The sequence below is a fragment of the Balaenoptera acutorostrata genome, chromosome X (assembly GCF_949987535.1).
Source record: "Balaenoptera acutorostrata chromosome X, mBalAcu1.1, whole genome shotgun sequence".
NCBI classification, from domain to species: Eukaryota; Metazoa; Chordata; class Mammalia; order Artiodactyla; family Balaenopteridae; genus Balaenoptera; species Balaenoptera acutorostrata.
Window position 1 is genome coordinate 93,361,067 of NC_080085.1, and position 14,543 is coordinate 93,375,609.

Here is a 14,543-nt window from a genome sequence, read left to right on the forward strand (position 1 = left end):
GCTTAAAGTTTGTGAAGTTGATTATAATAGTTACATTCTCCTTCACATTGGTCAGTCCTCTAATTAGCTAATATAGGGAAGCAAATTTACTAGTTGGACACCTGATTCATTAGTGGCAAAAATAAATTTCCTGAGAAATTACATTTATTAATAAAGTAAAATCTGAATGAGACACTGTCAAAGTATTAACCTTAAAATAGATTTTCCTTAGCAATAAAGTTATTTGGAAAAAAATGCCCTACAGTAATGGAACTGACAGTTTCCCCCTTGGAGTTGTATTTTGCCAGTTTCTTGGGGAAAATATTCTAGAATTTGAAAATAAAAATAAAACAACAATAAAAAACAAATCTAGTCTTAATGTTGAAGTGTAAATTGTTTTGAGATCTTCCACATCTTGCTTCTCCACCTGCAAACTATTCCCTCAACTGTTTTTTTTGTTCTACTCCAATCATCACTCAGGCTTGCCCCTGTACAAGCTTCTTTCTAAAGGCAAGTCTCATTCAGTTCTCAATAAACTGCACGTTCTTCTTTCTCAGCATATACAAACACTACCTATCCTTCAAGGCTTAGCTCAAATCCCAGGTCCTGGTTAAAAATCCCTGGTGTGGTACCTGCCTTCTCTCCCTCCACAGATCTTTGGATGTTTTCCCAGTTCTTTTTCATTCTACCAGACAACTGAGCCAGTCTTTGCAGTGTCTTAGTGTCTAAACATTGCATATAAATACAAGCCATATGAACTAAAACTCTCCAGATATTTTCAGAGAATTACTTTCTAAACCTTGATACTCTGCTGGCTTCCCTGCAGATGGTGATGGAGTTATGTGCAGCAGGCTCAGTCACTGATGTAGTGAGAATGACCAGAAATCAGAGTTTGAAAGAAGATTGGATCGCTTATATCTGCCGAGAAATCCTCCAGGTGAGCATTCATATAGTCATTCTCCCCTGGTCTTGAAATAACCTGGTGGTAATATATACAATGTACCTTATACCTGCTCATATAGGATGATTTTAGAATTCTAAACATAACTTCTGGATCAGGATACTGAAAAAGGCTTTAGAGAAAGCAGATTTTCAGATGATGTCCTTAAACTTTAAGGTACACCAGCAGATGGCTAACCAGGTCCTTCCAAATCATGGCCTTTAATGGCTCTGTCAAAGTCAGACTGTAGTGTTCAGTGGATCAGGGATATGACAACTTGGAGTATTTATTATGTTGTTATGATTTTTAGAGTTCTTTCTTTTTAAAAAGCATAGCACTGTCATTAGAGATTAAGATAAGTTGAGAAGTCAGTGTTTTGCTCAATGGCTCCAAACCATCTACAAACTGTTTTGCAGACAGATATTCTCTCTGAATAATGGCTTACTTTTTAAACATTCCTTACTTTGAACACCAAATTGGATGAAAGTGCCAATCTTCTTGATCTACCAAACTCAAATTTTTCTTTGTGTCTTAAGTGCTTAGGGTCACCCAAGAAGGATATTAACAGAACTGAACAGCACCACTGATAAAATATTAGAATGTCTTTCTTGTCATCTTAATTGGATTCACTTGTGGTAATAGTGTAAATATTAAGAGTGCAAACTCTGGACTGAGTTTAAATTCTGGTTCATCATGTGTTAGTTGTGTGTCCTTGAGCCAATTACTTAATTTCTCCAAATCTCATTTTCCTCATCTGTAATTTGGGGCGGTATTAGCACCTTCCTTAAAGGGTTGCTATAAGGATTTAGTAATTTACTCCATGTAAAGCACTTAGCAAAGTGCTTGGCAAAGAATAAGGACCCAATAAATATTAGCTGTTTTTACTGTTACTTCTGTTATTAATCCCCAGTTCATATCTAGAGCAATCTCACTGAAGCCAGGGCATGGGTTAGCCAGGTCACGGGTTAGTTTTAGTGGTGAATGGTCTGGAGACAACATGGTAAGCCAATACAAATGGCAAATACTTTAAAATGAATTTCCATATTCCCCCAAATTCTCAGCCTACAAGGTTGACTAGAAAATATTTTGGACTAAACAAATGGTTGGATGAAGAATAGAGTAAAACAATGCGAGCTATGATATTTAAGATATCCAGGTCTTTACTCATATGGTTCGTTGGAAAAATGGAGGCTAGAAAGGACGGTAAATGGCCCAATGTATACAAACATTAATTTTTGGTGTTTTTTTTCTTTCATGGGTGTCCTGATTTATTTTCCTTTCCTTATAGCCAAAAGTAGTATTTCTGGGAACTGGTTGTAGTAATTCCAGCCTAAAGAAAGAATTTTGTCTGAAAAATGCAAATCTGGGCCATTTTTCTTACCAAAAGTTTTTCCAAAAATACTAAGAAGAGTACCAGAAAAAGAGAAAAATATATACTGATGTTGCTTTTTAATATAAATGTGTATATATATATATATATATGTATATATATGCAGGGCTTAGCTCATCTTCATGCACACCGTGTAATTCACCGGGACATCAAAGGTCAGAATGTGCTACTGACTCATAATGCTGAAGTAAAACTAGGTAAGTTTATTCTTGTAATACTTTAAGTGAGGCCCAAAATATCTTAATAGAGAAAAATCCTTTAAGATTACTGTGTTTTCTATCATGTCACTAACAATCCCCTCTACTTATTTAGGCCGTGTCTTCCCTGCCTGCAAAACAAGTCAAAATTTGAAAATTTGTTTGGGAAGGGAGGTTGGGACAAGAGAAAGATGCACTTAACTGCTTCTCTGAAATCATGTAGATAAAAACAACTTTTCAAGTATAATGGGAGTTTTACATTTTGATCATTGCTTAACCCTCTAATAGATTCAGCTATTACATTTATTTTAACAATTGAATTGAGTATTTACCATGTGCAAATTTCTGCGCCATGGACAAGGATTAAACAAAAAGACAATTCTTCCACATCACAGAGCCATATTTTCCAAAGAAAATCAAAAAACTTTTAAATGACTTAAGCACAAATTGCTTCATTGGAATTTCCCCTCAAATATTTAAAAACTGATATCAGTTAGAACTAATGCTCCAGTAATATCCAAATCAAATTGAGAATTAGAAATCAAAATACCAAAAAGTTCCTGGCTTTCTATTCCAGGGTTCAGAATGGCATAATTTATTTGAAAAACTACACATAATGTCTCACAGGCACACAGGGGACAATATATTGCACCTTTTAATGTTTAAAATAAATATTGTTGATTTGTTTTTAAATAATGCCATATGAATAATGTCAGTACTTTGTAATGGCAGATGACCTCATTGATACATACAATAGAACATAAAATCACTGGTATCAAATCCTGCATTACTTTTTAATTATATCAATTCTTGCCTACCATGTCTCTAGCATGACCTTAAGATCATTCCCATTTTTCTGCTAAATAAATATAACCAAAGTAGAGATTTTGTTCATTCACTGAGAATGCTTTTCACTGAATATTTCTGGAAGAAGCATGAGGCAATAATTGTTCTTGAAATAAGTGAAAAGTAATTTCAAGAAAATGTACTGTGTCTTTTGTGTCTACAAGCTACAAAGCTAGAAACAGAATTTTAAGACACTGTGTTAAAATTCATGAGTCATTTGGATCTCACATTCAAGTGTGCAGGGTAGATAGTATGTCACACAGCTACACTCTGTTCACATGTGGCAGCACTACCATATATCTGGGTCAAGTTGCTGGCCAGCCCTACCATTTGCAACACAGAAGAGAAATTGTAAATATGTGAAAAGCCACTGAAAAACCTGTCACAAAGTCCATGCACTAAAGATCATGTACTTGACTTTGTAGGAGAGACCTTTTAGCACTAGATTAAAATTGAATCAGGCTTATTATATACATAATCCTTATACATTTGGTTTTAGAGTTCTTAGATCTCAGCATATTTTTAAACAACATATGATAAGGAAAAGGTTGCAGAAACCAAACTCAATGACAGCCAAAGGGAGTAACAGAAAGGAAAGAGACTGGACAGTGATTCTGTTGCAATTGCAATTGATCAATAATCCTCATATTCTGGTACCTAGGTCTTTAAAGAAAAGGTGAATGATTCCACTGCTGGGGTCTCATCTCTACTTTTAACTTCAGCTTTTCTTTTTTCCCTTTTCTTCCATTCATCACTGTTTCTTCCAGTCTTTTCTCCTTTCATTTTCTTCTCTGAATGTCATATATCAGTTTATGGCCTTCATGGGTATTTCTTGGCCCTTAATGTTGGCCCTCAGGGATAGTGAGAATGCTGATCTCTGATGTAACCTATTCTCAAAAAAAATATCTAGCTAATGAGACTGTGCAACACCCAATGATGATTTTCATATATTATGGACATTTTGTTGTTATTGTTCTTCTTAGTCCTTCCTTTAACACTGCCTTAAACTCTTAACTTCTTAATTTTTCTTTTCCTTTCCTAAGTTCTTTAAACTACTTTTCAGTCAAGGTTGTTAGCCATCCTCTAGATTCCTGGAAACCATTCTAAATTAGAAAATCTACTTCATTTTTCATCCCTGTCTTATTTTTCTGGACTAAATAACCCCAGTCTACTTTAGCCTTTTTTCTGTCTGTTTCTGAGGATACCATACTAAATATTTTCATATAATATATCCCACAGATGAATAGAAGACTGACCTTTTATAGTCTAAGCTAAGATATGGATACTGCAGTAAATATTTGCATCTGATTCAGAAGATCTGTAGAAGAACTTAAACTAAATTTTAGCATAAATTCCTTTTTCTTTATCAGTGTGGTAGGGCTTTCTAATATCATAAATGAGACTTCCTAATAAAGTACTAATAAGATTTAGATTTCTTAGATGTTGCTTATAGTGCTGGTCTTCCTCCAGCTTGGTGGCAGGTCCAAACACTACATATGTTATCACTTCAGAGGTTCAGGGTGTACTGATGGAACTTTATTTTTAATATTCATGGTAAACATTCAGCCAAACCTACTGTAGATTTATAATAGCACTGCTGATTCTCTTTCCAACATAAATACCAGCAAAAGCCTATTTCCCAGTGTTCCTGGAGTAGACTTCATGGTAAAGTTTGCTGGGCTGGAATGAAAATCTGTTATCCATTGTGGCTTTTGTATTGGCTTTCCAAGTTAAAGCAATAATTTATTGACCTTTTTGTTACTGATTAATTATTTTGACAAATGAATTTTGCAGTGGATTTTGGAGTGAGTGCCCAGGTGAGCAGAACTAATGGGAGGAGAAATAGCTTCATTGGGACACCATACTGGATGGCACCTGAGGTGATTGACTGTGACGAGGACCCCAGACGCTCCTATGATTACAGAGTAAGTGTAAGGATTCAGATAGTAGGAATCAAATTTTGGAAGGGACTTTTGACTTTTTATTTTAAATTATGAAATAAAAGAATAAAAAGCAGGCAGCTCCTTTTTTATGATTCTTTTAATGTATTCTTTTTTATATCTTTATTGGAGTATAATTGCTTACAATGTTGTGTTAGTTTCTGCTGTACAACAAAGTGAATCAGCTATGTGTATACATATATCCCCATATCCCCTCTCTCTTGAGCCTCCCTCCCACCCTCCCTATCCCACCCCTCTAGGTCATCACAAAGCATCGAGCTGATTTCCCTGTAAAAAGCAGGCAGCTCCTTCTTTCACATAGACTCTAATAAGAAATGCTAGCCACTATTCCTATATGTGGTTTAATGATGTGCATAAAAATAATATTTTCTAAGAATGTAGACAAAGTAGACCATTGGGAGTTATCCATATTTGAGGAAGAATGTCTAGTTCATATTGCTTGCAACTTCTTGGTAAAAATATTATATTATGTGGCTTTATATGGAAATTTAACTTCCAGGGACAGAGTGCTTTGTAAACTTAAAAATGAATAAATGTAAAGCCAATTATTAATCCCCACAGTAACTTAGCTCCAGAGAGAAAAAAATAATAATTTGATTACTCAGAGTAATGGAGAAAATCCTTGGCATGGTTCACCTCCAAACCACAGAAAATCAGTGGAATAGACAAATTAAGTAACAATTCATGCTATTTATTAAAATTTCCACTGAAGCTGCAATTTGGACAATATACATCTATGTACACATTTCAAAAAGCTGATGTGGAAAGAAAACTCTCCATTTGCTATAGACTGGAAAAACCACACTCACTCTCCACATCATAAGTCATCCAAACAATTCATTGTGGTTTCGTTGTGTGGAACCTAGGACTCGATACTTGAAGTTGATTAATTCAAGTTTCATCTCTTTTCCCTTTCCCTTAAATGCCCCCTGCTTGATCTGCAAGCAGACCTGCTGAGAGCTTATTATAGCCCAGTACTATTAGGAGCTATGGAGACAATGGAAGCGTAATGTTCTTTAAGTGGCTTGCTGTAAAAAATAATGTTTTATAGCTGTACAATTTCTGGCAATCTAACAAGGACTTTCACCCGTTTTAATTATATATTTTTAATTTTTAGTCCCATGTAACTTAAAGAAAACTTAAACCATCACAACAACCCTTTGAAGCTAAGACATCTATAAACAGGTGTTTTAATTCAGTTAACTTGCTTAGGAGTCATTAAGCCAAACAGTGCACCTCTAGCCCTGTGCCCTTTCCACATTCTAAAAAACAAAGTACAAGAGGGAAGAGATATGGGAACATGTGTATATGTATAACTGATTCACTTTGTTTTAAAGCAGAAACTAACACACCATTGTAAAGCAATTATACTTCAATAAAGATGTTAAAAAAAAAGTACAGTTAATAGTAGTGAGGGTCATTTCCTAGAGCCTCCTAGAATATAATTTCCTAGAATTATAATAATTCTATCCTCAATATACTATATTCAAGGAACTGCTGAAAGTGCTTATATATAGTATTTCATTTAATACTTATACTAGTTCTATGACGTGTATACCATTATCATCTCTACATAGGGTGAACTTGAGGTACAAAGAGTTAAATCATTTACCTAAGATGCGACTTCTTTACAGCTAGTAGTATGTGATAGGACTTCTTTACAACAAATTCCTTCTGTTATTTCAGTTAAGGTAACAATAGCAATACATCCAAGATGAATTTTCCTTACATTGAATCCCATCCCATGTCAACTGGTTGTGTAGTGCAGTACTGGCTGGTCACAAGGTCAAATAAGATCTTCCTATAACATCAGTCTATAATGAAGCCCCATTATAGAAAACCCATAAAATGGCTGTAACGTTGACATCTCCCCTCAGCCAAAGATTGTTTTGAGATTCTAAATACTATCAGTTTCCCATTTTTAAGTGACATTTTTTTGGTCATCTTTTATTTTGCAGAGTGATGTGTGGTCCGTGGGAATCACTGCTATTGAAATGGCTGAAGGGGCTCCTCGTGAGTAAAAATATTTGTTGTTTGTTCAAAGTTAGGGAAACATGCTGTACAAATCTGCCACTTGTACTAGCTAGCTTGTACTGGCCACAAAGGTGCCACACTATGTGCCAAACTATAAATGGTGGCCTTTTCCTGATTACCAAATGCTGCAGTCAGGATGGCCAGATATGTCTATAAGAAGAGTTCGTATTTTTCTCTCTTAAGATATCTTATTTTAGGATGACTGAGTGTTGTTTCAATTTAGCCTCAATAACATTTGATCCTGATAGTCCTGACCAAACAGAATATAAAGGCATTCAGTACATATTCACTGGTGGAATATTTAGGTTCCCAAACATTTACAGTTATACACTGCTACTACTTCAGACTGCGACAGTTGAGAAAATCCCCCAGTAGTTCCTTTTAATTGAGCCAATCCTCAACAACATTGAGAAGTAAGTTTTTTGTTTTCCTTTGGAGTCAGTCTAGCTCATCATTGGTGCCTTCCTTGCTCCTATCAGCCACTTCATTGCCCCTAATTGTTCAGAAGGCTCAATTTCCTCTTGTTTCCTCCTCCTTCCCATCATTTAAATGACCTGTCAGCATGCTGTTCTCTCAGGACACTGCTTTCTGATAGGAAAGTGAAAATAGAATGTGAACTTGGGTATAAATGATTAATAACCATCTAATGTATGACCCCATAAGCAGAGCATATTTGTTGTCCTCAATACCTAAATCCAAGGATATAAATAATAAATACATTCCTAGTATTGATGAGAAGTGAGAGAAATGCCTGGAGTGTGTGTGTCAGGGGGCAGGGGTTGGAATTGCTTTGCTTCTCCCTCTCCAAGCAGATCTTGTAGGTTCCCATGTTCCTACATGCTTCATCTGCACAGTATCTACTATCTTAGCACTGTGTTTCAAGGCTAATGGGAGTAGAAATAGTGGTAACATAATTGTTAAGAATTCCTTGTGTCCCTTGGACTATCACATATCATAGAACGGGCTTGGATTAAAGCTGAGCCAGATGTGGAGATCAGGTCACTGCTGCGTCTCTGCTAGTGCCCAAAAAACTACAAAGTACCTATATTGGGTGAGTTTTAAAATGATGGAAAAATTGTTTACTCCACATATATATAATTGAGATGAGACTGGGAAGGTGCATATTATTACTCATTATCTCATGATTATTTCTCTTTATGAAACATGCTTAAATTATATTGAGCTCCTCCTCTCTTCCTCTTCCTCCTCCTCCTCTCTTGCACTCTTTAAATACACATATTGCATTTCATGAGTATTGATGTATGTATTTGGTTAGGATGAATGACTGCATCAAGTAGTATATTATTTCTAGTGTCTTTCCAAAAAGACTAGCTTTCTACATTTTGCAGATTTGTACTTTTTGATTCACCTTTTTTGGTTTCACTTTTTTATTCTAAAATATTAAATCATTGGAGAAAAGAGGGGTAATGAGCAACTCACAGAAGAAGTACAGAGAGGGAGTTTTTCACAGAATACACAAATGGCAACTTTTTGCAAAAGATAGATGAGGACCAGGAGATTCTTAACTCACAGTAGAAAATAGGACCAGCATGCCTGGACAAGTAGTCATTGGAATGGTGCAACTTTGGTCATGAACAACTTGAAATAGCCATACTGCTAAAACATTTGTCTTTCACCAGTCTCCTTTATTGCCTGGATTATTAATTTTGGATGGGAATGACTGTCATCAATTTAAATACAGAAATCCTCCAGGTTGTGATATTTATCATCTCAGAAAGGATGGCCTTCCAAAATGACAGTTATATGATAATTACCTCTGAGGTCCAAATAACAAAATCCCCTTCTGCCTTTGGTGAGTCTCTCCCAGGGAAGTAAAAAGAAAGAGAGAATTCCTTCTCACTAAAAGGGTGCTGTAGGGACTCTCAGAGGAGAGAGAATCAGGACCCTTGCACATCAGGACTTTAAGTCCTTGGCTTCTGGATAGAAATTCAAACTTGATGTGCAGACCTTTAAACCAAGGCCATAACATTGCTAGTAGTTATTCAAACACCAGAATATCATAGGTCAATTAATATTGAATATGTGTAGTTCTTAGTTTCTTTGTTTTTTATAGAAAAGTGAATCGTCGCCTGGAGAAGCAGTACTGGATTGACAGTTTACTCCAACTCTCCTTCCTTGTCAAGGATCTACACCAGCCAATTTACCTTAATCAGAACTGTATCTTTCCCTACCTTAATCAGAACTGTATCTTTCCCTATGTTAGCATTCTCCTTGGTGTTGTAGAGATTGTTTTTAATACTATCAGACATGCTTGTTTATAGCCCTACTTCTATTCCTTGTAGTGTCCTTCCCTTACACTCCAGATCAATCTTTACCTGAGTGTCTTTACCCCTGTCCCATCAGGAGACCCATTTCTTCAGTATTCAGAAGATTCCTTTGGATCTCAACGTATTGTAGGAGTTAAACCACGTTATTTAAAATAATTCAAACTACACCCAGTTTAATGTTTCTAATCTATCAAGATATGTATTTTTAAAGTAGATTTACTACTTCAAAGGAATGGGCCTCTAATGGTGAAAATTTAGGCAACATTAGGATATATGGGGTGAAGGGGACATTAACTGGAATTCCTAAAATTAGACAATATAGGAAACCTCCACAATTGCTGTTTGACATGGTTCTTGTACCCACCCTATGCTTCATTCCTTTGTGGACTTCTCCTTTCCTTTAATGACAACGTACCCAGCCTATGCCCTAACTCTTGACACTGAAGATGTTGTTAGTTAACTGAGATGCTCAGATGTTAATAAATGACAACTGCTTACTATTGTAAAAATTTACTTACGATATGTTTAAAGGACAGATTCTGGTGATTGATTGGACACAGTAAAGGAATGAAGAGAATCAAATATTATCTGGATGTTTTGAGCTGGGGGCTAATTTTGCCCTCAATTATATACCTGCACCTTCCATTAATTTATACCCATGTAATTGAAACAAAATTTTGACCTTTGAACAATTGCCTTTATATTACTCTAATGAAATTACCCTGGGGAGTTTATTTCTACTACTATGAGAGGCCAGTTTGACATTGTAGTTTCTCTGGAGATGTATTTTGGGAGAGGAAGGATGCCTCTAAAGATTCATTAATATCAAAATGTCCTCAGATGAATGGCACACTTGTAGTGTTAGATGAAATTTACACTATGGCTTTCCTTTGGGGAATTATTGCACTGCCCGTTTTCTTTAATCAAAACACAAGAGGAAATAAGTGAAGTGAGACACATATTTAAACACTTACAGAAAATCCCAGAATTCCCAAGCCAATGAGGTAATGAATTTATATACCACATATTGGAATAGGTGTTTCTTTGTATGGCTGTGTGTCTAAAGAAAGAGAATGAAAGTCTAGTAATTTGGCACAGAATTGAGGTGCCAGATAGTTAAAATCTTATAATATCAATAGCTAATATTTATTAAGTGCTTACTCTGTGCCAGACACTTTTATATGTAGGTTGCCATTTAATCCTCATAGCAACTCTTTGAAGGAATTCTTGATATATTTCCTGTTTTTAAGATGAAGAAACCAAGGCACAGAGAGGTTAAGTAATTTGACCAAGGTCACAAAGGTAGAATTAGGATTTGAACACAGGTGATCTTACTCTAGAGGGTGTGTTCTTAATAGTTACTCTATCTACCTCTTTTCCTAGAACTGTCAGCTTCCAAAACAGATTATTCTCCTCTTTTTAGACTACTAAATAATTGTTTATGTATTATTGCACATAGTTATTAGTCTGGTTGACTTTTTCAGCCTATAATTACATATTCCAATTTTACAACTGTAGATACCTGCAGTACAAAAACACAGAAGACTGCTTGTCTCCACCTGTATTGTTTACTTCTCTAGATATAAATTATCAATCACACATTTCAAAATTTTTATCTAGTGTAGTTTATTATTATTTGTCACACCTGGCAAAAGTGAAGCTTTAGGATCTTATATAATGGACTGTTTGTGTTAAAATCACCTTTCCTATAACTACATTCTTTTGTATCTATTCCTTAGTATCTATTCAACATGATATGTGAAAGAACACTGAGAATCCCCTCTGGAATAAGAAGTGTGTTCTGTAGTTACCCTTCTTACTCATTCGAAGCTTGTCTATTTTCCTTTGCAGCCCTGTGTAACCTTCAGCCTTTGGAAGCCCTATTCGTTATTTTGCGAGAATCTGCTCCCAAAGTCAAATCCAGCGGATGGTAAAGATGAATAACTTAATCTCTTAAACACATTAACCTGACATTTTTATGTAGCAAAGAATTCATTTGGTCAGCCCTGCTTCAACATCCTTATTGGACAAAATTTCCTAAAAACCAATACCTTAAGTAAGGGGGTCTAAATGACTAGTGTTCATTAAGAGCTAGCTAGCCAATCAGAAATAATACTCTCCGTAGTATATTGTGATGACATTACTGTCCTGGCATTAGTGACATATTCAGTTATTTCTTCAGTAATGGGATGGACTAATGGAAGCCATTTGAGAAGTTTCTCACTGAGCCTAGATAGGCAGTCAGTGATTGTGATATATAGCCCAGTCGTTTGACCCATTGAACTAAACATCCACAGACCTAGGAAAGAGGACTTGTTCTCTCAGCGTGCTACAGCCCAACTAAACTTGGGAATCTTTCTTCCTGAAGCTTTTTGATCTAGTACCTGAAGCTCTTGCTTGTTCTTAGTATTTATTGCTTTCCCTGGTAGAAGTGGTTACTATGATTTGATTGCAGACATTCTTCCTTGTGATTAAATTTAACCCTTCCCACAGATTCAGGCTTTCTGGTCACATCTGTTTCTATGGGCCATTTTATAAGATTAATTAGTCATGGTACTATTAACACCCTTTTCTGGATCATTACATTGGCACCTTTGTAACTTAAAGTGCATATAGTCAAGTGAAACACTCAGGCTTCAAAGTATGAATACTAGATTGGATGACCAATCTAGTCTCATGGTCTACATAAACCACATCAACCACTTAATTGCCTTCACACCACTTGACTTTTTATCATGTACATAGTTCCGAACTCATTGAAGTTTCTACTATTATTTGGGTAGAAAATGCCATTGACTCTGGCCTCTTCAGAGGTTTGAATGGCATTGCTGTGTAATGTATATTGTCAAGCTGCAGAATATTTGGCTACTGAAAAGACTATTAATAGCTAGAGACAACTCTCTTCAAAAATACAACCTTCAGAGTGGCATGTGGGTGGAGGTGGGAGGAGGTGTGGCAGGCCTGAGAATGCTCTTTTATCTCTTTGACTCATTTCTTTTAGGTCCCGCAAGTTCCATAATTTCATGGAAAAGTGCATGATAAAAAATTTCTTATTTCGTCCTACTTCTGCAAACATGCTTCATCACCCATTTGTTCGGAATATAAAAAATGAAGGACATGTTGTTGAGTCATTAAAGAAGCACCTTACTGGAATCATTAAAAAGAGACAGAAAAAAGGTAGAATATGTGAATCTTCATTTTACTGGAATATATATTCAAATGAGAGCAAAATTTATTAATTTATTTTTTTCAGGAAAAAATATTTAAGAATTAGGTTGAAAGTAAAAATTCTGAGGCCTCTGATATTTAGTTTTTCCACTAGTATGCCATATGCATTTAATTCATTATCTCTTACCTGATCATATATATATATATAAGATTATAAATTTTTGTCAGTTACAACTGGCACATGTTCATATTTACAAAGACTTTGAAGGTCTCCAGAAGAATTTTGTGATATGCCAATTTTATTTTAAGAAAACTCCTAACTGAAGAAATAAAATAAACAAAAAGATAACAAAATCTATATCTTATTGTTCTTTTTTGGCTAATATGTTAATTAACTCCAATGAGATAAATGGATTTGTAATTAACCATTTACTGACTACTAATTTTGAAGTAATATCAGTGTACCATACAAAGTTGATTTTATGTACGAATCTCCAACTTTAAGATGAAATTAAAGGAACACATTTATGCAAATAAAAGTAAGCTTCTAGATTTTAATGTCAAAAATGACAGGATGAATGTTCATCAAACCCAGAGGAAATTACTTAGGAAGTTCTAACTTTATAGGTTGTATACCATATTCCGCATTTAACGTAGGGCACCATAGGCAGGGTTGAGTGGTAATGGAATGGCAAAGGGGGAGCCTGAAAAAGATAGCAGCCATTCTCAGATTCACTCTAAGATTGATTGCAGCGAGCTCCTTCCATCTACATAAATATACATATCTTATTTTGGAGTGAGAAGCAGAAGGAATTAATTTATTTACCCATGGTGGAGAATTTATCACAAATCACAAATGGATACAGGAAGACCACACATCTAGTTGAGAATTCGCTAATTACCAGAGCTGCAAGATTTTCAAAATGTAACCTGCAGGAAAAGACACGATTATATGGAGATTACATGAAAGATGTAAATATAGTTGCCCTAAACTCTTTTTTTTTTAATGTCTTTATTGGAGTATCATTGCTTTACAATGTTCTGGTAGTTTCTTCTATATAACAAAGTGAATCAGCTATATGTATACTTATATCCCCATATCCCCTCCCTCTTGTATCTCCCTCTAACCCTCCCTATCCCACCCCTCTAGGTGGTCACAAAGCACCGAGCTGATCTCCCTGTGCTATGTGGCTACTTCCCACTAGCTATCTAATTGGCATTTGGTAGTGTATATATGTCAATGCCACTCTCTCACTTCGTCCCAGCTTACCCTTCCCCCTCCCTGTGTCCTCCAGTCCATTCTCTATGTCTGCATCTTTATTCCTGTCCTGACCCTAGGTTCTTCAGACCCTTTTTTTTTTTCTTTTTTAGATTCCATATATATGTGTTAGCATACAGTATTTGTTTTTCTCTTTCTGACTTACTTCACTCTGTATGACAGTCTCTAGGTCCCTCCACCTCACTACAAGTAACTCAATTTTGTATCTTTTTATGGCTCAGTAATATTGCATTGTATATATGTGCCACATCTTCTTTATCCATTCATCTGTCGATGGACACTTAGGTTGCTTCCATGTCCTGGCTATTGTAAATAGAGCTGCAATGAACATTGTGGTCCATGACTCCTTTTGAATTATGGTTTTCTCAGGGTATATGCCCAGTAGTGGAATTGCTGGGTCGTATAGTAGTTTTATTTTTAGATTTTTAAGGAACCTCCATACTGTTCTCCATAGTGGCTGT

At 35.6% G+C, this 14,543-nt stretch overlaps 1 protein-coding gene across 2 annotated transcripts in view; it reads left to right on the plus strand.

Annotated features, from left to right (window-relative positions):
* NRK (Nik related kinase) overlaps positions 1–14,543 on the plus strand; it is a 143,441-nt gene that overhangs the window by 74,618 nt on the left and 54,280 nt on the right. For both annotated transcript variants that reach the window (XM_057537526.1, XM_057537527.1), the window contains exons 6-11: positions 806–916; positions 2,416–2,506; positions 5,147–5,277; positions 7,272–7,326; positions 11,487–11,565; positions 12,637–12,812. In XM_057537526.1, the coding sequence (XP_057393509.1) occupies positions 806–916; positions 2,416–2,506; positions 5,147–5,277; positions 7,272–7,326; positions 11,487–11,565; positions 12,637–12,812 (643 nt within the window). The remainder of the gene's footprint in view (positions 1–805; positions 917–2,415; positions 2,507–5,146; positions 5,278–7,271; positions 7,327–11,486; positions 11,566–12,636; positions 12,813–14,543) is intronic.